Source organism: Furipterus horrens, unplaced genomic scaffold (genome assembly GCF_987537825.1).
Source record: "Furipterus horrens unplaced genomic scaffold, mFurHor1.1.pri manual_scaffold_4, whole genome shotgun sequence".
Lineage (NCBI taxonomy): Eukaryota > Metazoa > Chordata > Mammalia > Chiroptera > Furipteridae > Furipterus > Furipterus horrens.
Genome location: NW_028327174.1, coordinates 149,514,358 through 149,541,895, shown reverse-complemented (window position 1 = coordinate 149,541,895; position 27,538 = coordinate 149,514,358). Strand labels below are relative to the sequence as shown.

At 35.7% G+C, this 27,538-nt stretch overlaps 1 protein-coding gene across 3 annotated transcripts in view; it reads left to right on the top strand.

Moving 5' to 3' along the window:
• The window catches only part of RIC1 (RIC1 partner of RAB6A GEF complex), a 140,264-nt gene that overhangs the window by 45,527 nt on the left and 67,199 nt on the right, over positions 1 to 27,538 (top strand). For all 3 annotated transcript variants that reach the window (XM_090274122.1, XM_090274123.1, XM_090274121.1), the window contains exon 3: positions 14,771 to 14,850. In XM_090274122.1, coding sequence (XP_090130248.1) covers positions 14,771 to 14,850 — 80 coding nt within the window. The remainder of the gene's footprint in view (positions 1 to 14,770; positions 14,851 to 27,538) is intronic.

Genomic DNA, 27,538 nt, shown 5'->3' with positions numbered 1-27,538 from the left:
TTTGAAAGAAACCACCAAACTCTCCCAAAGTGGTTGCACCATTTTGTATTCCCATAGGCAATGAATGAGTTTCTGTTGTTTCACATCTTCGGCAACATTTGGTGTTTGTTTTTAGTGTTTGGATTTTGGCCATTCTGATAGGTATAGGGTGTTATCTCATTTTTTTAAATGTGCATGTTTCTGATGTGGAGCATCTTTTCTTAGGCTTATTTGCCATTTGTATATCTTTGATGAGGTATCTGGTAAGGTCTTCGGCCCATTTTTTAATTGGGTTGCTTTTTTTCTTATTCTTGAGTTTAAGAGAGTTCTTTGTATATTTTGGATAACAGTCTTTTATCAGATAATGTATTTTGCAAATTTTTTTCTTCCAGTCTATGGGTTACCATTTCATTCCTTTGACATATTTTTCAGAGAGAAGTTTTTTGGTTTATCAGTCCTTTCTGTCATGGATCATTCTTTGGTGTCATATCTAAAAGTCTTTGCCAGACCCTGGGTCATCTAAATTTTCTGTTATGTTATCTCCTAGGAATTTTAAGGTTATAAAAATTGGATTTTTAAAAGTTTTCATTCTTAGGTTATAAGGGTGATACATGTTCAATGAAGGAAGCCTGAAAAACCTAGAGAAATTTAAAAAATTGTCAGTAATTCCACCATTCACAGAGAGTAATTTTTATTTATGTCCTTATATATTTTTCATGGATAATTGTAGATGTTTTTATAAATAATAACACATGAATTTTGAAAAGCTGTATAAGTCTTTGTTTTTAAATCCAAAGTGACATTACTATAAGTGATTGGTAGTGTCAGTTGTTGATGGGGAGCAGACTTGATAAATCTGAGTTTTATAAGTAGATTATCTGAAACATAATTTTTCTTCATAGAAAGCTATCATAGTTTCATAGTCTGCTTTTTTGACATAATCATGAACATTGTCTAACTTCTGCGTTCTCCAGTCACTTGGTTTTGAATGTCTGCATAGGATTCTAACTTATAGATGAGCGTATTTTTGAATTGGTAGAGATAGGAATTTCACACAAAATTGGGATCTTAATTTACACATTACTGTGCAGTTTCATTGCTTTTTCTTAATGTATTATGACTTATTTTTCTAGTTTATATACTTCTAACTTAATTTTAATATTTGTATAATATTCTATATTATGGAAGTTTCTTATTTGCTGTTTTTTTTTACTTGCTGGACATTTGACAACTATACACAGTGCTATAGTAAACATTATTAGATATGCATCTTTTTGTATTGGGTTGGCCAAAAAGTTTGTTTGGTCTTTTCCATAAGACGGCTCTTAGTAGTGCTTAGTTGTCTTTAACTTCATTCGAAACAATTTTGTTAGATTTTATTGTGATGGCTGTTGTATCAGTGTGCATTTAAAAAAAACATAAAAATTGGTGAATTTTTGTGTAGCCATTTTAATATTGAAGATGGAAGAAAATGGGCAACATTTACTGCATAGTATGCATATTTTAAGAAAGGTAAAAACACAACTGAAACGCAAAAAAGATTTGTGCAGTGTATGGAGAAGGTGCTGTGACTGATCAAACATGTCAAAAGTGGTTTGTGAAGGTTTGTGTTGGAGATTTCTCACTGGATGATGCTCCACATTGTTGTAGACTAGTTGATGTTGATAGCAATCAAATTGAGACATAAATTGAGAACAATCAACATTATAGTCCACGGGAGGTAGCCGACATACTCAAAATATCCAAATCAGTAGAATTATTGGTGAAAATGAAAAATGTCTTTTATGGAAAAAACAATATGGACTTTTTGGCCAACCCAGTATTAGTGTATTTATTTGCCCTTACGTTGGATTGTTGGGTCAAAATATATATATCTTCTTTTTAATCAATGCTGCCAAATTATTTCTCAATAAAATTGTAGCAGTTCCAGATTTATTTTATTATTTATTTATTTATTTTTAGAGAGAGGGGAAGAGAGGGAGAGAAACATCAATGTGTGGTTGTCTCTTGCATGCCCTAACTGGAGACCTGGCCCGCAACCCAGGTGTGTGCCCAGACTGGGAATCAAACTGGCAACCCTTTGGTTTTCAGGCTGGCACTGAGCCACACCAGCCAGGGCTAGAATTATTTATCAATTATTCTTAAGATTTCTGTTTCCCTGCATTTATGCCTGCATTAGATTGATGAAAAATGGTCTTGTCATTTTAATTTTCATTTGTGTCATTGTTAGTGAGGTTTGGTATCTTCATATGTTTATTGGCCTTTGCAGTTCTTCTCAGGTTGCCTGTGTTCATTTTTCAATCCTAGTTTTCATGTAAATTTTCTTCACTGTGGCTCCAGTGCCAGGAGCATTTACTGCACATGGTATTCATTCACAGATTAAGTTAAGTAATATCTGAACATACCATTCTTTTCACCATGGTAAAAGAATATCCTGTCTAGGTGTAAGATTCTTAGATTAAGATTATTTTTTTTCAAGCCATAAGATACTGTTCTAATACACTGTGGTTTCCAGTGTTAGTGATGAGAAGTCTAGTGCTAATCTGATTCTGTTCCCTTTGCAGACAGCCTGTTCTTTTTTCTGAATAATTTCTCTATGATTGAAATTTAGTCATTTTTGCTTATTATTGCTAGATATGTATTTTTTTCATTAAACTGTCTCCCTTTGTCCCCCTCTACAGTAACTTCCCTCATTAAAACGTAATCTTAGCATCTTCATTCTAAAGATTTGAAGTGTTTCTGCAAGAAACAAGACTTGTTCTGTCTTTTATTTTCTTTTTTTTTTAAATCCTCACCCAAGGACCTTTTTCTTATTGTTTTTTAGAGAGAGAGGAAGGGAGAGAGAGAAACATTGATGCATGAGAGAAGCATCTGTTGGTTGCCTCCCTTACACACCCAAACTGGGGATTGGTGTCCAGACCAGGGATCAACCTACATCCTTGGTATGTGCCCTGACTGGGAATCAAACCTGCAATTTTTTGGTTACAGAATGATGCTATAACCAACTGAGCCACACTGGTCAGGGCTCTTTTATTGTTGTTTTTGTTGTTTTTTTACTCATTATTTGCAAACCTAAAATTTCTCCTCCAAGACTCTGATCTTTCAATTATGATTTTATCTCTATATGTTCTATATAATGAGATTGTTTCCATTTAATTTTCTAGAGTGAACCCACAAAAGATTGTTCTTTATCAGTTCATCTGTTGAGTTTTTCTGTTAGGATATAGTAGCTCTGAACAATTTTCTCTATGTTCTTATAGTACCTTCCTGAAAATCCTAAATACTTTTTCCTTAATTTATTTGCATTCTTTTCTCTCACCTATGTGGCTCATTAATAGGATCCATATATTTTAGCCATTTAGTTAGGTCTTCCATTATAAGGTTACTGAGCTTTCATATAAGCTGAATTTTTCTTAGTTGTGTTCTGTTAGCCACCCACAGAGGTCAGGCTTTCATGTGGGTGTCTCTGGCAGTGCAAAGCAGCAGATGTTAGCTAAAATGCCAGTTTGTAGAGGCAGACAACTTACAAACTCTTGTCCTATGTTGAAGTTTAGGATGAGTCTCCTCTATTCTCAGGAAGTTTCTTCAAGTGGAAGGATTGTAAGCTGAAGGCTTCCCCATGAGGTCTGGGAGCAGTTTAGTTCACCAGTGCAACCTCTTCTCTATGCCAACTGAAGTCATCAGGGTTATGTGAACAGCCCTGTCAATGTCCACTTCTGGGAGCAATCACATTCACCGCTTTTCTGGGAAGAGCCATGGGCTTCTGCTTTTTAACCTTGGTTAGGGAACCAGAGCCTCAGGAGTGGCAAAGCAGAACTTTCCCTTTGACTTGGTCCCTCAGCACCTATTCTCTCCCCAGAGAACTCCAGAGATTTTGACTCTGACAGCATCCTCCAGGCTTATCCAGCGCATGTTTTTTTTGGTTTTTTTTTTACATTTTATTCATTTATTTTTAGAGAGAGGGGAAGGGAAGGAGAAAGAGAGGGAGAGAAACATCAATGTGTGGTTCTTTCTCTTGCGCCCCCACCTGGGGACTTGGCCTGCAACCCAGGCATGTGCCTTGACTGGGGATCGAAACAGTGACCTTTTGGTTCGCAGGCCAGTGCACAGTCCACTGAACCACACGAGCCAGGGCAGCAACATGGGCTCAGTCATTCTATCTTACCAGAATCCAGAAGCTCAACTTAAACCATTTCTATCTGTTCAAGTTTTTATATTCTCTGCCTGCAAAAGAGGTTATTTTAAATGTTTATTTCTTATAATGTAGAATAATACAGATAGAGAATCATTAGCTATATGGTAATAATTTAGAAAGGTCACTGATATTTTTTTATTACCTGTTCAGTAAAGCAGTCACTCTTTGCAAATAGCCACATATACTAAAAGATAATCTATCAAGGTACAATAAAAATAAACATGAAGGCATTGTATATTATCATGGAATGGGTACTGGATAAGTGAACTTTCTTAGTAACCCAAGTGTAATTGGATTGTGAAGCTTTACTAATTTTGATGGTCCTTTTCCTCAAATGTATTGTACATTTTCTTAGCCTCTTAAATGAAATATATTGATTATGAATAAACTATTTACTTGAGGATTCAGTTATGGCAGTAAATTCTTTGGATGTCTGTTCTTTGCTAGGAACTATTGTAAATGCTTTATGTGTAGTAAAATTAATATATTCTTGCCCTGATTGGTACGGCTTAGTGGTTTAGGCATTGTCCTGCAAAGCAAAAGGGTACTGGTTTGATTCCTGGTCAGGGCACAGGGCTAGGTTGCAGGTTTGGTCTTGTTGGGGCACATATGAGACAATTCACTGATTGATGTTTCTCTCTTGCATTGATGTTTCCCTCCCTTCCCCTCTCTCTAAAAATAAATGTAAAAAATACATTAAATGTAAGTAATTTTATTATTCCCATCACACAGTTAAAGAAAGGAATAGCGGTTAAATAACCTGCCACTGATTACAAGGCTACTAGGTACCTAAGATTACATTGCTGATAATGGAATTCTAAACCATGAAGCCTGGTTCTAGAGTTCTAAAGTCTTAATATTATGCTTTACTGCCTTTCACTGTTAGCATGATTGTTTAATTTTACTAGCTTTTGTGGAATAAAGCTGAACCTAGGAGATGCTTTGGGACTTGATTTTATAAAAAGTCATTGACAGAATCTGTAGAGCAATACAGCATGACTGCAAGTTATTAAGTCATATTGAAGCAGCTATCCCCATGTAATTTTCTTACTATCTGACTACTCCCACTCAAGCATCATCATTGTCTGACATGTCAGTTGTATCCAAAATATATTTCTGTATCACCAACAGAACCACAGTCACCTCTTTATCAACTTGTACTGTTAAAAGAAATTTCACTGACACTTTTTTAATGGGGTGTGGAAAGAAAACCTTTTACTGCTTTAAGAATTGCTTCATGAACTTCTGGCAAAGATGGAGGTGTAGACAGACACGCTGTGTCTCCCTCCACAACTAAGAAGGAATATAACTACCTCAAAACTAGAAACAACCAGAAGTTCCAGAAAATCAAACTGCATGGAAGTCCAGCAAACAAAGACATAAAGAAGAAATACTCATCCATACAGGTAGGAGGGGTGGAGCTAGGGCAGAGAGGACTCGGTGTGGTGGCAGCAGCAGGCTGGCAGAAAGTGCAGTCACACATTTTAAAGTCAGAAAGGACACCTGGGGAGTGTTCCCAGCTCCTCACTGGACCTCACAGCTCATGGTCCCAGAACCAGGGAAAATCAATCCTCATTGCTTCTGACTGTGCAGACCACTGGGGGTTGGGGAGGAGGCAGAAACTGCCCATCTCTCAGCAGAGTCCACTTGTTTAAAGGGCCCTCACGGTCCTAGAATATCTGCAGACCCACCCACTCTGGGAACAATGGCCAGGACAGCAGCTAGAGAGGCACCAATCCCATACAGAAGTGGGAGAGGTGCCTGGAAAAGGGGCGAGTGCTGGGCAGGCAGCATTGTTCCCTCTCAGACCCCTCCCCCACATACAGCGCCACAGTGTGGTGAAACAGGTCACCCTGTATTGATGAATCCCTAAGGCTCCGCCCCTTGCAACATAACAGGAGCGACACCTCTACCTGGGACGTGGACGTACACAAAACCAGGATCCTGTCAGAATGAGGAGACAGAGAAGTATGGCCCAAAAGGGGGAACAGATCAAGATTCCAGTGGGAAAACTAAGTGATGAGGAGATAGCCAACCTAACAGACACAGAATTCAAAACACTGGTGATAGAGATGCTCACAGGCTTGACAGATATGCTTGAGTATGGCAAATGCATAAGAGAAGATGCGAAGGCTGTGCTAAGTGAAATGAAGGAAAATCCACACAAAATCAATGGTGAAGGGAAGGAAACCTGGGTTCAAATTAATGATTTGGAACATAAGGAAGAAAAAAACAGTCAACCAGTTCAGAATGATGAGGCAAGAATTGGAAAAAATGAAGAAAACTTCCCAAATTTTGCGAAGGAGATGGACATACAGGACATACAGGTCTGGGAAGCATGGAGGGTCCCGCGCGAGCTGGACCCAGAGGGGACCACACCAGGACACATCATGATTGAGATTCCAAATGTGAAAGATAAAGACGGGGGTTCCTATAGGACTGTCAGCTGATTTCTCAGAGGACACTTTGCAGGCAGAAAGGGACTGGCAAGCAGTATTCAATGTGGTGAAAGGCAACCTGCAACCAGGACTTCTCTATCCAGCAAAGCTATCATTTGGAATGGAAGGGCAGATCAAGTGCTTCCCAGACAAGTTGAAGCTAAAGGAGTTCATCATCACCAAGCCATTATTATATGAAATGTCAAAGGGACTTACTTAAGAAAAAGAAGATCAAAACTATGAACACTAAAATGACAAAAAACTTATAATTATCAACAACTTAATCTAAAAAATAAAAACAGAATCCAATAAGCAAACCAGAATAGGAACAGAATCATAGGTGTGGGGATCATTTGGAGGGTTATCAGCTGGGAGGGGGAAGGGGGAGTAACAGGGAACAGGTGCAGGAATTAAGAAGTATACTTGATTAGTACAAAATAGACAGGGCACCACACCACACCACCACTACCCTTTCCACCACCACCACCACCACAAAAAAGTGGGGGGTCAATTAAGAATAATATAGGAAAGGGTGAAGCCAAATAACTTACATGCACGACCCATGGACATGAACTAAGGGGGGTGGGATTGCTAGAAGGAAGGGGGTACTGGGCAGAGGGGAGCAAAAGGGAAAAAAATTGCAACTGCCGTAAAAAGTAATCAATAAAATATACTTAAAAAATTAAAAATGAATTGGTTCATGGTGTTTGGGAGAGTGTTTTATCTGAATATCAGGCATAGAATATCAGTTTTGTAAACATGATACAAAGTCATAATTATGCCTAAAGTTTCTCTAAATTTTAAACAATGTATAGATATCCAGGCACAAGGAGCACTCAAATGAATTTTAAGTACTGTCTCATTTCTAGGAATATATCTGATAAATAGTATCACCAGTGTATTTAGGTATATGTATAAGTATTTTTATTCTAACCTTCCTTATAATAGGAAAAGATCCTAAAAGATAATCTCATACTAAAAGATGAAGTATCTGGAATCCTTTGACTCTGCATTCCCATCTAGCCACCAATATGTTGCTAAGTCCTCTCTCTAGTTTACTGTCATCTTCTTTTTATTCTCATTGCCATGACCTTAGTAGAGGCCTTTTTATATTTTGTCTAGGTTTCCTAGAACTCAAAACTTTTAGCTAGTTTTTTTTCTCTATTTGAAATGCATCTTAATTGTGCATAACTAAGTCACAGCTCTTATATTCTTATTTTCAAACCTTTCATTGGCTTGCCATTGCATATAAAATGTGTCCCAAACTGCTTAGTGTTCAGATTCAGGATCTCCTGTGATCTGGCCTCAACCTGTCATTCCAGCTCTTATTTCCCACTGCTACCTTTAATATTCCCCTTCACACCTAGCTAAATAGAAGTATAGTCCGTTCTGCTGAAACCTGAGAGTTACTGTAACATGAAGTAGGACATAATTTATTTGGAAATAAGGGAAGGATATCAGTTTAATTTAGAATCCCTGTTGTTTAATTGTGATTTTTGCCCCCTTCTAGCGCGTTAATGTATAGAGTCACCAAATAACAGCAGAGGGCAGAGTATTCTAATGGAGTGGAATAGAGCAAGCTGCAGAGCAGTGCCCATTCATCTTTTTGTCCTTTCATCTTGGTGTGACAACTGTTTCGGAAGTGATTATTGTGTGATTCTCTTGGATCTCTTTGAATTTCGCTCTTTTCTCCATAACTTTGCATTCTTAACCTTTCCTTAAATTATACCTTTTTAAATTTTTTTTCACATATATTATTTATTGAACCATTATCTTCAGATCTTAGTTAAGGACTCTGAAAAACCCACTTGTTTGTTTACTCTCATCCTGTGATTTGCTTTGGGTTTGGTCAAGCAGTTCATCTCCTGGTCTATTTGCAGTCACTGATGTGGCTAGTCATCTGACAGCTCCTCTGGTGCTTGACAGTCCCAGATGCCCTCAGTCACATGTTAGGTAGATGGCTGGAGCTATCCACTCTGTATTTCTCTGTGACCTCTTATTCTCCAGTAGATTAGATGAGGCTTTTTTATGTGGTGGTGGAAGTTTTTCAAAGGAGCAATAGTTTCCACTACAAATCCAACAATCACTTCCATTTCTTTTTTCTAAATAGCTTTATTGAAGTACAACCAATATATAATAACTGCACATATTTGAAGTGTACCATTTGATAACTTTTGAAACCATTGCTACAATCGAGATAGTGAATGCATCCATCATCCCCACAAGTTTCCTTGAAGCCTTTTGTAGTTCCTCCTGCTATGATCCATCTCCTTCCAAAATCAACCACTGGTTGGCTCTCCGTCACTACAGATTAGGTTGCATTTTCTAGAGTTTTATATAAATGGAATCGTATGATATATACTCTTATTTTTTCTTGTTTCTGTCACTCAGCATAATTATTTTGAGTTTCATGCACATTGTCAGGAATCAGTGGTTCATTTTGAGTATATTCCATCTTCTGGATATACCAAAAGTGGATATTTATCTATTTGTGGTTATTTGAATGTTTCTAGTTTTTAGCTATTCTAAACTCCTATGAACATTCATGTACAAATCCTTATATGGACATACAATTCCTTTTCTTTTGGGTGAATGCCCAAGAATGGAACAGCTAGATCATAAGATGGTGCATGTTTAACTTTTTAAGGAAATGCCAAACTTTTTTCGAAGTAATTGCACCGTTTTACATTTCTGCATGTAGTGTATAAGAATTTTCATTCTTCCTTGCCAACATATGGTATGGTATGGTATTGTATTCCTTTTGAATTTTAGCCATTCTAACAGTGCGTAGTGGCATCTCATAATAGTTTTAATTTGCACTTCTCTAATGACTATTGCTGAACCTCTTTCATTTGTTTATCTTCTCATCTTCTGTGGTAGAGTGTTCAAATTATTTGCTTATTTTATTTATTGGGTTCTTTGCTTTCTTATTGTTGGGTTTCTAGAATCCTTAACATATTTTGGGTACAATTCCTTTATTTTATATATGCTTTACAAAAGAATTTATCCTAATATGTGTGACTTGTCTTTTCAGTCTCTTAACACTTTTTTTTTAATGAATGAAGTACTTAATTTTGCTGAAGTCAGGTTGATCAGTTCTCTCATGGTTCCTATTTTCTTCCTCTGTTTTCTCCTAGAAGTTTTATGGTTTAGATTTTACATTTGAGTCTGTGATATATTTTGAGTTCATTTTTGTATATGGTGCAGGGTATGGATCCAAGTTCATTTCCTGCATATGGATATCCAGTTGTTCTAGCACAGTTTGTTGAAAAGATGTAAAAGGGATAACCTCTTTTTTTTTTTTTTTTTTTTTTAATTAGTGCTCTCGTGTAAAACAATGTAATAGTATTAGGAATAATTTTTGAAGAGTATTCATGTCAAAAGATATTCACCACCTCTTTTTGAGAGTATGTGTGATTTACAACTGTTTTATCATTTCCAGTTTGAATATATTCATGTATGTGAATGTACAGAGTCTGAAAGATATAAAAATGTTAGATCATTAGTGATGTGATTGGGTGATTAATTTTATTTATTTGAACATATGTAATAAAGAAATAAAGCTAGAAACAGAAAACACTGTTTACAAACCAGTATAAAGAATCTAAAAATGCTAATTCATTATTCCTGCCGTATTTGAAATCTGAAATGACAGTATTTGGGATAGAAGACACATCTCTAAATCAAATCCTTATCTTGTAAATTATTACAGAAATCTTTGTAATATGTTAATTAGGTCATTGGAGCCAGATGCATAAACTTGTTCTGTTCAGCATAATAAAAAGGATATATCCTGGACTTCTGGCCAAGAAGGAGGCCTAGACTGACACGCTCCATCTCCTTCCACAACTAAGAAGGAATACAACTACCGCAAAACCAGAAATAACTAGAAGTTCCAGAAAATAAATGAAAGTCCAACGTATGAAGTTATAAAGAAGTGGTGTTTGTCTGGACAGGTAGGAGTGGTGAAGCTGGAGCGGAGAGGTCAAGCTGTGCTGGCGGGATGGTGGTAAGCACAGACACCTATATTTATGGGGAGGTGAGAAGCACCTGGGGAGCACCCCCGGCTGCAGACCAGCCCCGTCAGCAGACCAGCCCCGTCAGCTTGCGATTCCAACACTGGGGAAGGCAGACCCCAATTGCCTTAGACTGTGAGGCGCGGAGGGGGTGGGGATGGAGGAGGATGCTCCTGGTCTTTCAGTGGAGAGTGAACAGCAGGAATCCATCTTGAACCCCTGCCCCATGCAAAACGCCACAGCATGGTGAGATGGGTCACCGGTTGTGGTGAGTGCATGGGGCTCCGCCCCCTATAGTGTAGGAGGTGTAACAGCCCCGCCCAGGAAGCAAAGATACCACAAAACTGTCAGGATGGCACAGATCATGATAGAGATCCTGGTGATGCAGCTGACCAGACAGCAAATATCTGATCTAACAAAGCAGCCAATAGGAAATCTTTCTGAGGCACAGTTCAGAGCTTTGGTTATAAAAATGTTTACAGACCTAACCGCAGATCTTAAACAAGATGGGGAAGGAATGGAAGCTAGTCCTGCCAAAATGAACAAAAACACATATGAAACTAGTGGTAAAGGAAAAAAAAACAGGAATCAAATCAACAAATTGGAACATAGGGAAGGAACAGTCAACCAGTGCAAAAAGAGGAAACAAGACATGAGGAAAAGGAGAGACTCAGAAACCTATGGAGAGCTATAAGCGGGCCAGCATCCTAATCATAGGGTTGCCAGAAGTTGAAGAAGAACTAGAAATTGAAAAATTATGTGAAAAAATAATGAAGCAGAACTTCCTTGAGGAAGGAAATAGACTTACAGGTCCAGGAAGCACAGAGATTTCCAAAAAAACTGGACCCAGGGAGAACCACAACAAGACACATTATAATCAAATGTCAAAAATTAAGGATAAAGAAGAATCTTAAAAGCAGCAAGAGAGAAGAGAATTACTTACAAAGGGGTCCCAATAAGACTGTCAGCTGATTTCTCAAAAGAAACTCTGCAGGCAAGAAGGGACTGGCAAGAAATATTCAAAGGGATGAAAATCAAAAACCTACAACCACGATTACTCTATCCAGCAAAGCTATCATTCAGAATAGAAGGGCAGAGAAAGTGCTTCCAGGACAAAGTGAAACTGAAGGAATTCATCAGATCCAAACTACTGTTATATGAAATGTTAAAGGGACTTTTTTAAGAGAAAGAGGATCAAAACTATGAACATTAAAATAAAAACTGTATCACAACAACCAACAACAGAAGCTAGGGAACCAAAACAAAGGCAAACTAAATAGGTAACGTGAGTGGGAAAAGTTTTATAGGTATGGGGAACATTTTGGGGGAAGGTCAGCAGGGAGGGGAAGGGTGGAAAGGGAGGGAGATGGTACAGGAATCAAGAAGCATAGTAGGAGGGAGTGGAGTAGATAGGAAAATGTTGAGAAGAACTATATGCACAACCAATGGGCATGGACTAGGGGAGGACAACCTGAGGTGGGGGTCACTGGGTGGAGGGGAACAAAGGGAAAAGAAATTGGGACAACTGTAGCAGCATGATCAATAAAGCATATTTTTTAGGAAGGAAGGAAAGTGTATGTCCTAAGGAAGAAATGCACTAAGAGGGGAAATTCTGAAGTATCTAATGAATTCATGTAAGGTAGAAGCGCTGGATGGTGAATGGTAGAGGGAGGTATTGGGATTGCTGTCTACAAGTTAGACTTTAGTTAATAATTCAGCAGTTGATTCGCATCATGACACAGTTGGATTTAAATTTTTCCTGTTTACAAGAAATTATTATTCACAGTATATGTGTCATGAATCAGTCATAAAATAATTTAATTTGGGATAGCAAGGGAAAATGTCCCAAATGCCTAAACAAAGTAAAATGCAAACAAGCAATTAATAGTAATATCATCAACTACCACCACCTCCAGATTTCAAACTCTTCTTAAAATATGGAATTAGCTGAGGTAGTGTACATGGTTTTTAAAAAATCTTCATTACTAGATTTGCAATGGAAAAAAAAGTGATGTTGAACTTTAATATTCATACCCCTGACTGAATTTTTGATGTCCTGTAAAAATATTGTTTGTAGTTCTTTTTCTTCTAAGTGGCACTAATATAGACAAGCCTGTTCCATCCTCTGTTTAAGTTGTGATTTCCTTCTTTTATCCTCTTTAAAGCTTCTATCTTTATGTATCTATGATTCTTAGTCATGGAAATACAAAGGAAAGGACATGATGACTTGTCATTTAAGTTGCATACAGAAAGTGTTGGGCCTCTGTGATTAAAGCCATATAATCTAATAGTATGCCTCTGAGAAAGAGAAGAAATTAAAGATACAGGATGATAACAGGAAAGAGAACTATAGGGTTGTTTATTTTACTTTTTCATTTATTTAGAAAAATTAGTTTAGCGTTGTTGTGTGTGTGAATACTAGAGAAAGGTATTGGGACTGTTGCCTACAGATTAAGCAATAGTTAGTTATATGCTTATTTGCAGTATTTTGGGGTAGGAAGAGAAGGGCCATTATTGCACCACATAATAACAGATTTGGTTTAGTTAAATAAAGATGTTAATTTTTAAGGATTATTGTTTATTATCAAGACTTTTTTCATAAACAGTCCTGTCTTAGAACAATGATCATTGTCATTGAGATCTGGAGGTTATATAGCATTTAGTGTACATGCAGAGTCATAGATACTTAGTAAAGATGATTGATACAGAATACCAAAATAGTAAATCAAGCCATTATTTGTAATTTCATCTATTATACTTATGTGCAAAATGAAGCTATATTTTCCCTGGCATTGTAGTCTTCTACGTATTTGCTAAATTTCTGAGTATACTATTAGCATTTGATATTCTGAAATGTCAAACTTTTGACCTTGACTGACTGATATTCTGGACAACATTTGTATGTTATGTTATTCATCTAAGTACTAGGCCATATTATTTTACTTTTCTATCCTGTATAGGGTAACAGTAGAGTTTATAAATTTTAAATAGTCACTAACCTGTATAGAGGTCATGTTTGTTAAACTTTATATGGTTTGATTGAATTCCTTTTCCTTTTGATCCTGTATTTAACACGTTAGAGGAATATAAAATTGCACATGAGGAAATAGAATGATAATCTTATTCGAAAGGTTCTTGTTTCTTTTTCCTTTTGTTTCCCAATATGTTGAACTAGATTTGGAATACTTTATGAAATAATAGAATTTAGAGCTTAAAAAGAAAACCTGGCTTTGCTAAAGCAATTAAATGTTTTCTCTGGCATTCCTTTAAGTAAAACGCAGAAAGTCAGTACTGGGAAGAAATTTGAAACCTTAAAAAAGGTTTAGAAGCCCACCTGCTTCTAAAATGGTAAGAAGACAGTATTAGTATGAAGTAGTTTAGGCAAAACATTTGCCACTTCACTCTGTTGTGCCTGAAAATATTTGGTTAGCATCAGCTACATAAAGTATTTTCTATATTTATATAAATGTAAAATGGTTGTTTGAGCCTCACGAGTCAGAAATATGTGCCATGATCATATATTGACACTATTTTAATACAGGTTATATTTTTAAAACATTTTGTTAACTTAGAGAAATAAACTGATGTTCAAATTTTGGAAATTGAAGATTTGTTTTGTTTTTCTTCTGTGTCATGGAGTATGTAATATAGTAAATCAGAGACCACTTAATTGATTTTGAAATATTTATGCCATTCTGAAGTTGTACTATACAAATTTTGAGTAGAACATGTCTCATACTGTTACTACTTGGTGACGTTGTTTTAAAAACTTGGAAAAAATATTTGTCATATTATTGCAGAGTTCTAACAGTTGTATAGCTTTTACAAAAGTCATCTATTTAATATACAGTTATTTTAGAATATTAATGTCTACAGTATAATATGAACTGTTGATTTCAAGGACATGTATTGAAATATTTTCATAAAAATATAAAAATTTTTTAAAAATATTTTATTATTAAACAAGATGGGTTATTTTAAAACAAATTCATTTAAAAAATTTGTATAATTAGACTATAGCTTTTCAAAAGAGGGTTCTAAGGAGTGAAGTGTTTCCAAAGTAAGAATATATAAAATTAAAATTTAGGGTTACAGTCATAGCCTTACACTTTAATTCATGGTAAATAAAATTTATCTTTCAGACAGCAAATGGCTACATCTTGTTTTTTCATATTACATCTACAAGAGGGGACAAGTATCTTTATGAACCAGTGTATCCCAAGTAAGTTCATCTTTCATTCTTTTAATATTTGATATACATACTGTGTATTTACAAAAACATTACAGTTCTGGGTTGTCTGAAGTGATTAAAATATGCTAAGCAAGCATTTCCAAAATAGAGTTTCAAAAATTATCAAGTCTTAGAACTGTCATTATGTGAATAAAGAATTCTGTAATTAAATAAACTTGGGAGTCTTGGATGAACTCTATCCCTTCTTGGACATTTCAGAATTACTACTAATGTACTCCAGATCTAGCATTCTCCCATCCTTATTAAGGAAAAGCTAAGCAATCATGAGGGAAAGAGGTGAAACATCTTAGTAAGCTGAAAGGGCACTTTTTCTTGTATATAATTTTTGCATGTATATAAACAATTTGAGAGAACTTTTTTATTTTTTAACCCTCACCCAAGGATATGTTTTTATTAATTTAAGAGAGAGAGGAAGGGAGGGAGAGAGGGAGAGAGAGAGAGACATTGATGTGTGAGAAAAACATCGATTGGTTGCCTCCCACACATGCCCCTAACTGAGGATCGAAACCCACAACCTTTTGGTATACGGGATGACGCTCCAGTTTACTGAGCCACTGGGCCAGGGTGGAACATGGACTTCTGATCTTTAAACTATGTTGGTCTATACATTCGGCATGGTTTGTTTTTTATTCCTTTTTTTAACCTTACTTTCGAAATGAGAGGACATTTTATTGAAAGAACTTTTGAAATAAAAGAGCAAAACTTTTTAAAGCCTAACATTTTTCTTTAAAAAAAAGATCAAGCCATTAATATAATATTTCTAGATAGTGCAAGACAGCCAGAGTTTATTATGTATTTAAGAAATTAAAGGAAAATATATTTCATTATATGACAATTTAAATTTCTGGGAATTAACGGGAAAAAAAAACAACAACATTAAAAGGGCAAGTAACTGGGAAAATTTTTGCAGGAACTAGGACCGAGGTTTACTACTTTTTTTAAAGGAGTTGTCTAAATTGCTAAGAAACAGTAACATTTCAAAAGATAAATAGGCAGAAGCAGTTTCATAAGAGGAAATACAACTAACAAACACAAGAGAAGCCTGTGTTAATTAGTAATTCAAACTAAACATTAATAACTCAAAACAAAACATTAAATACAACAATTTTTTTAAAAAACAACACATTTTAGCACAAAAATAGTTGTGGAGAAACTGTCAAGTAGATAAACTTCTAGTAGATAAACACAGAGATGGAATATTAGAGAATTGGTTTGTAAATCAACTATGGTATATTCTTAAATAATAACATCATTAAATATAATATCTCAGAAAGATTTATAAATGAGAATTTGATTATATAATGCCTAGTGAAGAAACAAGTCACACAAACTTATATACATAATATGACCACAGCTTTGTAAAATAAAACAACAAAAATCATCAAGAGACAAAAGCTAGAACAATATATATTGTTATTGCTCCTGAATGGTAGAACTGTAGTAATTTTTCAGCTTTTTTCAACTCTTGAATTTTCCAAAATTTTTGATATGCATTTATTATATTGGGTTGGCCAAAAAGTTCATTTAGTATTTTCTATATGATGGCTTACAGTAGTCCTTAGTTGTCTTTAACGTCATTTGAAACAATTTTGTTAGATTGTATTGTGACAGCTGTCATATCAGGGTGCATTTAAAAACAACTTATTAAAATTGGTACATTTTTGTGCAGCCATTTTAATATTGAAGATGGGAGAAAATGCATAATATTTGCAGCACATTATGCTTCATTATTTCAAGAAAGGTAAAAGCACAACTGAAACACACACAAAAAGATTTGTGCTGTATATGGAGAAGGTGCTGTGACTGATCGAACATTTCAAAAGTGGTTTGTGAAGTTTCTTGGTACTATTGACGTTTTGGCCAGATTTTTACTGTGGGGCTGTCTTATGCACTGGAAGATGTTTAGCAGCACCCCTGCCCTCCACCCACTGGAAGCCAATAGTGAGAGATAGCTGACATATCCAAATCAAGTTATTGGTCAAGATGAAATATGTGTCTTTTTTTTTTTTACAGAAAAAAACCTAATGGGCCTTTTGGTCAATTGAGTATTTCCTGTGGTAAAAAAAAAAAAAATCCATGTATATGAAAAATTGAAAATGAGGCCCTGGCTGGTGTGATTCAGTGGATTGAGTGCTGGCCTGCGAACCAGTGTCACTGGTTTGATTCCCAGTCAGGGCACATACCTGGGTTACAGGCCAGGTCCCAAGTTGGAGGTACTCAAGAGTACCTTGATGTACTTGAAACACATTGATGTTTCTCTCTCTCTCTTTCTCTCTCCCTTCCCCTCTCTCTAAAAATAAATAAATAAAATCTTTATTTTAAAAAAAAAAAGGCCATAATTTTCTTTAAATGACAGTATGAAAGTGTTTCTTCAAATAACACTTTGTTATATTCCTGAGAATAAATTTTGGGACTGTCATGAAGCTCAGTTTTCTTTATGATGGATTTTAGGGAACTATCTAGATTTTTCTAGTCACTTCTTTTTGTAAATAAATATAGTGTTAACTGACGTGTTATTTCTGAGTTTTGGAAATCTTTCGTAAAGAACAGAATTTTTTTAATGATGGAATTTAATTTGATTATTTTTCAATAAAAATCTTGCCTGCAAAAATCCTTTTGGCAGAAAAATTGCAGTGTTAAAATGGTATGAACATTGTGAAAGGAAGTTGATGTATTTAGAAATTTTAAATTTAGCTTGCTGGTTTTTTTCATTCTGAATAATTTTGTGAACCTTTTGGAGAATTTGTAATCAGTGTCAAAATATCATTTACTTGTGTATTTTGAACTAATGCATCTAAACCCATTGTATTGCTGAATTTAGACATGTTTCTGTCAGTAAAAAATAATTAGAATAATCTGAATTTAATTGGATTAATTTATACTGCTATAGGTGGGCTGGGTAGGGAAATAACATCCCTTGAAACAGTGAAAAGTACTGTTTTCTTTATTTCTTCTCACTAATATGATTTACATACACACATAGTGTTTTGAAATAGTATTTTGAGAATCACTTTTGTGTTCCACAAAAGTTTTTTAAGTTTCTTGCTTTCTGATTCTAAGACTTCAGGAGACACTACTTAACTGTGTATGTTAGGCTAGAAAACTAATAAAAAGCATTGTTTTTATTTTTAACTTGAGTGTTTTTACACATATTATATTGAAGATTCTGGGTTTTAATACATGACCTCAATAAATGTGTATAACCTTATAGCAGCATGAATAGTGGATAAAGGATTAGGCTTTGGCATCAGATAGACCTGGAATTGAATGTCATCTCCACCTCTTTTCAGCTGTATGGCTTCTATTCGTTATTTAATACCTCTAAAACCCGTTTCCTCATCCATAGAATGAGATCACAGTAGTAATTATTTCCTAGGATTAAGTGAGATTATGCATATTAAATGTTCAGATTAGTGCCTAGCTCATGGGAAGATTAATAAAGGACAGCTGCTATTATCACTAATATATTTTTTTCTTTTACCAAAGTTTTACTTTATTTCTAATATTTTGTGATTTTATATATAAAAATAAAGTGATTTTATATATTACATAATATATATTTTGTATTTTAAATTTTTTTGTATTTGGATAATAATGTATTTTTTTCCTGAGTTTTAACTTATAGTAACTGCTACATAATTTTTTTTTTTAAATCTCTCATAGTGATTTTAAAATCACTTGTGCAGAGCAGAGCAGAGCAAATTAGTGGATTTAGAGTCAGCCTGCTGTGTATTTGCATGCTGAACTACTTTCTAGTTGGGTTACTTAGTCCGTTAAGTTTATAGTTTTAGAACCTATTTTAAAATTGGAATAAAAATGCTTTATTTGTTTGAAGTTTTTAAAACCTAGAAAGTAATGGCTCATGTACAGGTTTGAAGAGAGTTTTAAAAACATTTAGTTTTGACAGTGTATCATTGTCGTTTGCATCATTGTAAACATTTATGCAGTTCAAGATGCTGTTCTAAGCACTTTTTGAAACTCCTTTAATACCTGTAGCAACCCAAAAAGGTAGTTAGGTCCAGTAACTATATAAACTGCAACAAAGAGAGGCCAAGTAACTCATTTAAGTCACACTAGTAAGTGGCACAGGATTCAGACTTGAGCGTTGTAGCTTCAAAGTCTGTGCTCTTTATCACTAATACTTTATTGCCTCAACTGTATTCATGCCTGTTTGGCCATCTTCTACTTTGGTATTTATTTCGGAAATAGGGAATCAAAAAGAGGAGAAATGATCTGGAGCAGCTTATAACAGTCCTGATAAATAGAAGCATCGTAATTGAGGCCAGTTGTTAGTGTCATCTTCTCAGCTATAGTAACTCTGTTGTTTTGTTTCCATACACTAAATCTTACGAGTTCATCACATGAGTTTTTCCAGAGTATCTCAACTCCCTTGTATTATGTAACAGCATCTTAACCTCAGACTGCTTATCATTTTACATTATGCTCCAACTGAGACAGGTCAGATACTGTGATCTTCCATAGTTTCCACATAGTGTTCTTTCCAGCATCCTTCCTGTTGATGTTGTGAGTCAGCCTTCAACAATGATGGCAGTCTTATTAATGACTTTTTATGCCTCATAGGTCATTTAGTTTTTGTCTTTATAAATTCTGTTGTGTATTAAACTATCCCTTCCTATGAGTTACACAGACCAGTGGACAGACTTATCTACTGAAGGTCATCTGACTTTTCTTCTGTGTCTTGGAACTTGCAGTGAAATTAATGAAGGAAACTGCCAGGAATAAATCAGAAATAATTTGTGTTTAGCTTTAAAATGTGTGTTTATCTTTAAATATGAGTTTAGTAGATCTTGAAGCTGCAAATCAAATTTATTTCATTGTAATGAAAATAATCTTAATAAATGTCATCATAAACTTTTGTTGAAAGCAGAGATTTTCCTCCTTATTCTATCTCACCACTCCTGTTAACTTCATTTTGTCAGAGACCAGCCTGTTGACGCCAAAGTTCTTTCGAAAAAAGTAGTGCTAAAATTCAGTACATTTAATTATCAAATATTAAAAATACAGGTATTACTTCCACTGGAAAAAATCACTCCAAAACAACCATCAAAACTCCCTGAGTCCCCCACTCCCAATATATTTCATTAGTTTGTGAAACTTGAGCAGACTGTTCATGAATTAGTGCTAAGAAGAAAGCAAGAAAAGAATAATCAAGGTTTGTGGTTTCTAACCTCAACACAACTTACTCTTTCAAAAATCCAGATACTTGTGCTAATTTACATAAAATTTACAGGAGAAAAGAAGTCTTGAGTTAGTTAGAGATGTGCATGTTTCCCTCCACTTTTTTTTTTTTTTTTTTTTTTCCTAGTAGGTTTTGAGTGTTAGTTTTCTGGAGAATAAACTGCTTTTTAAAATTTATTTCTGTGATCTTCTCAAAACATCACATAAGTACTTTTGATTTGCATTATTCTGTAAATGTGTGTGTCTAACCTTTAGCTATTTAACTTTGCATATTTTATGTATTCTCTAGCTTCTATCGTCATAATTGCATGAGCACTTATTAATAAGATTGTAGGGAGGTTATTGTATAATTTCTGGGCAGTGAAACTACTCCCTGTTGTCCACAATTCTGAGACTGGAACCTAAATCCAAAGAATGATTGCCCAATTCAGAGAGCCGTCCCTACATATTATTCTCATCAGACTGAAGGCTGTTTGGATGTGTGATAATATAAACAAAAAGCTTTTTAAAAAACATATATAAAGGCCTGGGGATAAGGGTACTACCTCTTTCAGAAAACTCCTGGAAAATTATTTCCATCCATTCATATATTCAAGTATTGAATTTTTTCAAGCTCTGGCAGTGTTGTAGGTAGAAGATACAGCAGTGGGGGGAAAATGGACAGAAAACTCTACACAGAGAGCTGTGTTCTAGCAGACAGTGATAAGTAAGTAAAATATATACATTGCAAATCAGGATATACATTCTGTGGAGAAAAATAAAGCAGAGAAAAGGAAGAGGGTGCAGACACAACTTAAAATACATTGCGTGGTCTGGGTCTTGGCTGAGAAGATGACATTTAAAAAGATCTCTTAAGAAGTGAGGAAATAAAACATACACCCAGGAGTAGAGCATTCTAGGTTGGTGAGATTTAGCAGGTAAGAAAGTTAAGAAAATATTAACATAATAAATTTTAGGTCCTATCTATTAATTAATTGAAAAGTCAGAAGGAAGAAATTTTTTTGTCAAGTAAAAATGAAAATTTTCTTGTTTTTAAGTATCTTAATCATGAGAAAGCCTATGCATGCCAATTTCCTTTTTCTGTAAATGACACCACCATTTACTTGAGTTTATTTGCTCTACCTGCTTAATAATTCTAATAGCAAGTCTGTAACAACTACTCTATTCTACCTTCTATGTATTTGTGTAGTCTCTCTTGTATGTATCCCTCATGTCTTTTCCACCTTGTAGCAATACTACTTTAGTTTGGGTTTTGTCACTTTTCTCCTGGGTTTTTATAACATCTTCTTAAACCATCTTTAAGATTTTCTCCTGAATGAAGTTTCTAACATAAAATTTATCAATACATGCCATTTCCCTACATAAAATTTTTCAGTAGCTTTCCTTAGCTTTCAGGATTAATCATGTTGCTGTCTTTTACTTGAGTTTTATTTTACTTACCTGAAAAATGGAATTAATACCATTTATTTTATAAAGATGTCATTCATTGGGGTTTAAATCAAAACCTTAAATTACTTACTATATACCTAAGTTATGCTTTAGTGTTCCCTAGGGTTTTGTTCTGTGTTCTCTTCTACATTTCAGTTATTCAGTATATGTGGATGCAGTCCACATACACTGTTTTCTCAATGTAGTACCACTTTCTTGAGCTTCAGGTCCACCTTGCAGGATATATTCATTTAGATGTCCCTGTAGGCAGCATTCATTTCATTGTGGCTAAACCTAACTCATTTCCTCTCTACCAACCCAGACATGCTATTACTTTTCTAAAATTTATTAGAGTTGCCATGATCTCTTATACAGTTGTTTGAGGTTGAAAATCTTGGAATGTTTATTTCTTCACTTTTAAAAAAAATATATTTTATTGATTATGTTTTTATAGTAGTCCCAATTTTTTTCCCCCTTAGATCCCTTGTTCCCAGTACCCCCCTTTCCTCCAGCAATCCCACCCCCTTAGTTCATGTTCATGGGTCGTGCATATAAGTTCTTTGGCTTCACCCTTTCCTATATTATTCTTAACTTGCCCCTGTCTGTTTTGTACCAACCAATTTTGCTTCTTAGTCCCTACACCAATTCTACATTTCTCCTTCTTCCCCCTCCCAGCTGATAACCCTGCAAATGATCCCCATACCTGTGATTCTGTTCCTGTTCTGGTTGTTTACTTAGCTTGTTTTTGTTTATATTTTTCAGATTCAGTTGTTGATAGTTGTGTGTTTGTTGTCATTTTAATGTTCATAGTGTTGATCTTCTTTTTCTTAAATAGGTCCCTTTAACATTTCATATAATAATGCCTTGGTGATGATGAACTCCTTTAGCTTTACCTTCTCTGGGAAACACTTTCTCTGCTCTTCCATTCTAAATGATAGCTTTGCTGGATAGAGTAGTGTTGGTTGTAGGTCCTTGCTTTTCATCACATTGAATACTTCTTGCCAGTCCTTTCTTCCCTGCAAAGTTTCTTCTGAGAAATCAGCTAATACTCTTATAGGCACCCCTTTATAAATAACTTCGCTTTTCTCTTGCTGCTTTTATGACTCTTTATCTTTCACCTTTGGCATTTTAATGATAATGTGTCTTGGTGTGGTCCTTTTTGGGTCTGTCTTGTTTGGGACTCTGTGAGCTTCTTGGATTTGTATGTCTTATTTCCTTCACCAGATTTGGGAAGTTTTCCTTCATTATTTTTTCACATAAGCTTTCAATTTCTTTCTCTTCCACGTCTCCTTCTGGCACCCCTATGATTCAGATGTTGGCACATTTAAAGCTGTCCCAGGGGTTCCTAAGTCTCTCCACATTTTTTTCCATTCTTGTTTCCTACTCCTGTACTGGTTGACTTTTTTTTCTTTCTTATATTTCAAGTCATTGATTTGAACCCTGGTTTCCTTCCCTTCACCATTGGTTTTGTGTGGATTTTCCTTTCTTTCACTTAGCGTAACCTTCACTTCTTCCCTTATGCATCTGCCATACTTAAGCATATCTGTCAAGTCTGTGAACATCTTTATCACCAGTGTTTTGAACTCTGCATCTGTTAGGTTGGCTGTATCCTTGTTTGTTAGGTTAGCTATCTCCTCATCGCTTAGTTCTCCCACTAGAACCTTGATCCGTTCCCTCTTTTGGCCATACTTCTCTGTTTTCTCATCTTGACAGGCTTCTGTGTTTGTTTGCCTCTCTGTCTTAGGTAGAACTGTCACATCTGTTATGTGGTAAGGCGCGGAGCCTTAGGTATTCGTCAGTAAGGGGTGACCCATTTCACCACGTTGTTGTGCTGTGGGGTGGGGGTGGGGGTCTGAGGGGGAACAATGCCGCTTGCTCAGCACGCACCCCTTTTCCAGGCACTTCTCCCACTTCTGTATGGGCCTGGCGCCTCTCTAGCTGTTGCCCTGGCCATTGTTCCCAGAATGGGTAGGTCTGCGGACATTATAGGACCATGGGAGTCCTTTAAACAAGCAGACTCTACTGAGAGACCAGCAGTTTCTGCCTCTGCCCCAACCCCCACTCATCTGCACAGTCAGAAGCAATGCGGCTCTATTTTACCTGGCACTGGGACCATGAGCTGTGCGGTCTGGTCTGGTGCTGGGAGTGCTCCCCAGATGTCCCTCTTGACTTTCGAAAACGTTTGACTGCACATTCCGCCGGCCTGCCGCTGCTGCCGCCACCTCACCACGTCCTCTCCACCCCAGGTCCACCCCTCCTACCTGTCTGGATGAATATTTTTTTTTTTATATCTTTGTTAGATTTCCATGCAGCTCAGTTTTATGGAACTTCTGGTTATCTCTAGTTTTCAAGTAGTTGTATTCCTTCTTAGTTGTAGAGGGAGACGCAGCATGTCTATCTAGGCCTTCATCTTGGCTGGAAGTAGTCTATTTCTTCACTTCTCATATTTGTGTAGTAATCAAGTTGTATTGATTGATGGCAACTCTTTAGTGTCTCTATAATTTGCCTTTCAATTTTATTAGGGGCCCTCATGGCCTCTCCTTGCCTATCGAAAACCTTATTTATTAACTTATTCTCTCCCTTTAGTGTTTTTCTCCTACATACTGAAATCCATACTTTGATTTGATACCAGATTTACTTTTCAAACAGATATGATGTGATTCTTGTCTCAGAAACTTTTTTTTAAAGTCTGGATTAGGCTCTGACTGGTGGTGCGGCTGAGTTGGTTGAGACTTGTCCTACAGAGCAAAAGGTTTGCCAGTTCAGTTCCCCATTAGGGCACAGGCCTGGGTTGTGGGCCTGGTCCCTGGTTTAGGGCACATGCGAGAGGCAACCGATCAATGTTTCTCTTTCACATTTGTTGTTTCTCTCCCTCTCTTTCTCCCTCCATTTTCCTCTCTCCAAAAATAAATCAATAAAATCTTTTTAATAAAAAGTCTTGAGTTATTCTTACTCTAAATCATTTAAATACCTAGATTATAAAGATATAAAAACACTGGCATAATACTATTTCAGAAAGAACCCATTAGAAAACTTTTTTTTTATTTTTTATTGTGGTAAAATAACGCAGCATTAATCATTGCAACAAATTTTAAGATGTACCATTATAGAAGTAAGTGAAATCATACAATGTTTATCTTTTTATGGCTAGCTTATGTCACTTAGCAAAATGTCCTCAAGGTTCACCCATTTTGTAGCATATGTCAGAATTTCCTTCTTTTTAAAGGCTGAATATTCCATTGTATCTGTATACCACATTTTGCTTATCCATTCATCTGTTGATGGACACTTGAGTTGCTTCCACATTTTCTCTATTGTGAACAATGCTGTTATGAACATAGATAGGTATTCAGATGTCTCTTCGAGACTCTGATTTCATTTCCTTTGGGTTTATACCCAAAGTGGAATTGCTGTATCATATAGTTATTCTATTTTTAATTTTCTAAAAGATTTTATTTATTTTTAATGAAAGGGGAAGGGAGGGAGAGAGGGAGAGAAACACCAGTGTGTGGTTGCCTCTCGTGCTCTCCCAACTAGGGACCTAGCCTGCAACCCAGGCATGTGCTGTGACTGGGAATTGAACCAGTAATCTTTAGGTTCACAGGCCGGCACTCAGTCCACTGACCCACAGTAGCCAAGGCTCTATTTTTAATTTTTTGAGGAAATGCCGTACTGTTTTTCTCAGCAGCTGTACTGTTCTCAGCAACAGTACACAGGGGCTCTAATTTCTCCATGTTCTTGCCAACACCTGTCATTTTCTGGGTGACTATTTGTATAGTCCTCATCTCAGTGGGTGTGAGGTGCTATCTCATTTAGTTTTAATTTGCATGCTTCTGCTGATAGTGATGTTGGGTGTCTTCTCATGTGCTTATTGGTCATTTGTATAGCTTTGCAGAAATGTCTGTTTGAGTCCTTTGCTGTTCTTGAAGGTTACTTTGATTTTTTGTTGAGTTTCAGGAGTTCTCTGTATATTCAGGGTTTTAATTCCTTATCTCAAATTTTTGTTGCTCTCCAGTCCCCACAAAAAGATGTCCAAGGGCTCTGCCTGGCATTTAAGAGCCTACTTTCTGCCTATCTCTAGCACCTTGAAACTTGCCTTTTCATGAACTACCTTCTTTTCTGAATACACATGAGTTGTCTTAAATATCAGGTGGAGGCAGATTATGTTTAAGTATTCAAAAGGCAACCTAGACAACAATAACAACCTCAAGTTATTAAGAACCTGCTAACTCATTTTTCTCATTTTATAGATACACAAAAGCATAGAAAGTAATTCAGAAAGTGGCTTTTCCAAAGTCATTGCCAATGAAAAGTAGAACCTGGATTGGAACCCAGGTATTTCTCATTTCGAATGCCACTCTCTTAGCTGCATCTCTAAACTGCTATATATTTATTTTGAGGTAGTAATATTGAGTCCAACGTCATAAAAGAAATTAGGAAAAAGGTAATTAAGGGATTTTGAGACTTTTGTTTGGCTCTTTATAATCTGGTTTAATTTATACTTTCAGCCTATCGTTCATGACTTCCTTCCAAAAATCTGATGCTATACTTTCAAATTATTGTTGAACTATTAAGTAATATTTTTTTATCAGAAAGTGAGATTTTTAAATTAATGTAATTTTAAACAGTTTTCTGCGTTTTAATATGTTTGGAAGAAGGGTTGGAAATTTACCTGTGAAATTTATCTCTTTAATTTTATAATAGAAGTCATTGAAAAGTCAGTATTTGCCTAAATTTGCTTTAAAATTCATATAATACTTTTGCTTTAGTAAATGAGATTATTTATATGAAAAAAGGATTTTCATCCTTTCTCTTGAAAATAACCAGCAGAACAAAATGTTGAAATATACTCTTTTCATTTTTTAATGAAAGCTAGATGTGTGTGTCTAACCCTTTAGCAAAAAGTTGGATGAGAAAGAATAAATGATTTAGGAAGAATATCAAACCCTAGAGCCTGAGGTTACCTACATGGTACTGATGAAAAACAACTTGTTTGATCTGTAAAACCCTAAGAAGACTCAGGAATTAGATGCACTAGTACTACAGAGATAGGAGTGAGCCAGAGGCCTTAAACCAGGAGATTATTTTAAAAGTCTGAATAAGGAATGAAGATTTCTTGGTCCTACATCACAGGATATAGAAAATGTGTTGTCTTATTAAACCAGAGGAATTCTAGACATTGTGTAGGACTAGGATGAGATGGTAAACTAAAGATGGGGATTAAGTGAAAGTAGTAATGCTGAACAGTAGGACATCAAGCCTGTTTCCTCTGCTTGGCTTTAAACTTATGGATTCTATGCTTAGATATCCCTAGCAGGGTTGAGAAGTGGTTAAACCACTCCAGAAAATGACCCAAAAGGCCCTGCTGATATTTGAATACCTCAACAAAAATTTTAATTGGTCATTACTCAGAAGTCCACTGGTTGACAAGCCCAACTTGAACACACCAAGCTTATAATTATCTTGTTCTTGTTAACTTGTTAAACATGAATGGCCAAGGATTGTTAGCTACTTTAGGAAAGTTTCCAATGTAAAAGAGACAGGAGAAAAAAAAGAATCTCAAGAAAAAAGAAAGGAAACTTGAAGAAAATTGACAATGTAGGAAACAAAAACACACTTTGAGGAAATGATAATTAACAACCTCAGACAGATATTGTCTAATTAAAACAAAAAGCACAGATGCTGTAAGAAAAAGAGGGAGGTGAATGAGGAAGTTCCTGGAATGAAAAGTATGATAAGCAGAAATAAAAGAATTGGAAAAAACAGTCAGGAACTCTCCCAGGATATAGAACAAAAGACGAAGTACAAGAGAAAAGGGAGAAGTAAAAGTTAATATAAGTTCCAGTATCTAACCTAGTAGGAGTTCCAGAAAGAGAAGAGAATTAGAGAACCTCATTAGAATATACTAACAAAATAAATAAAACATAAATTTCCCAGAACTAAACACATCAGTCACTAGATTGCCACCAAGCTTCTATATGGAAAAAAATCTAAAACTAAAAAGTGAGTTAAAAGCTTTTGCAGCATCAAA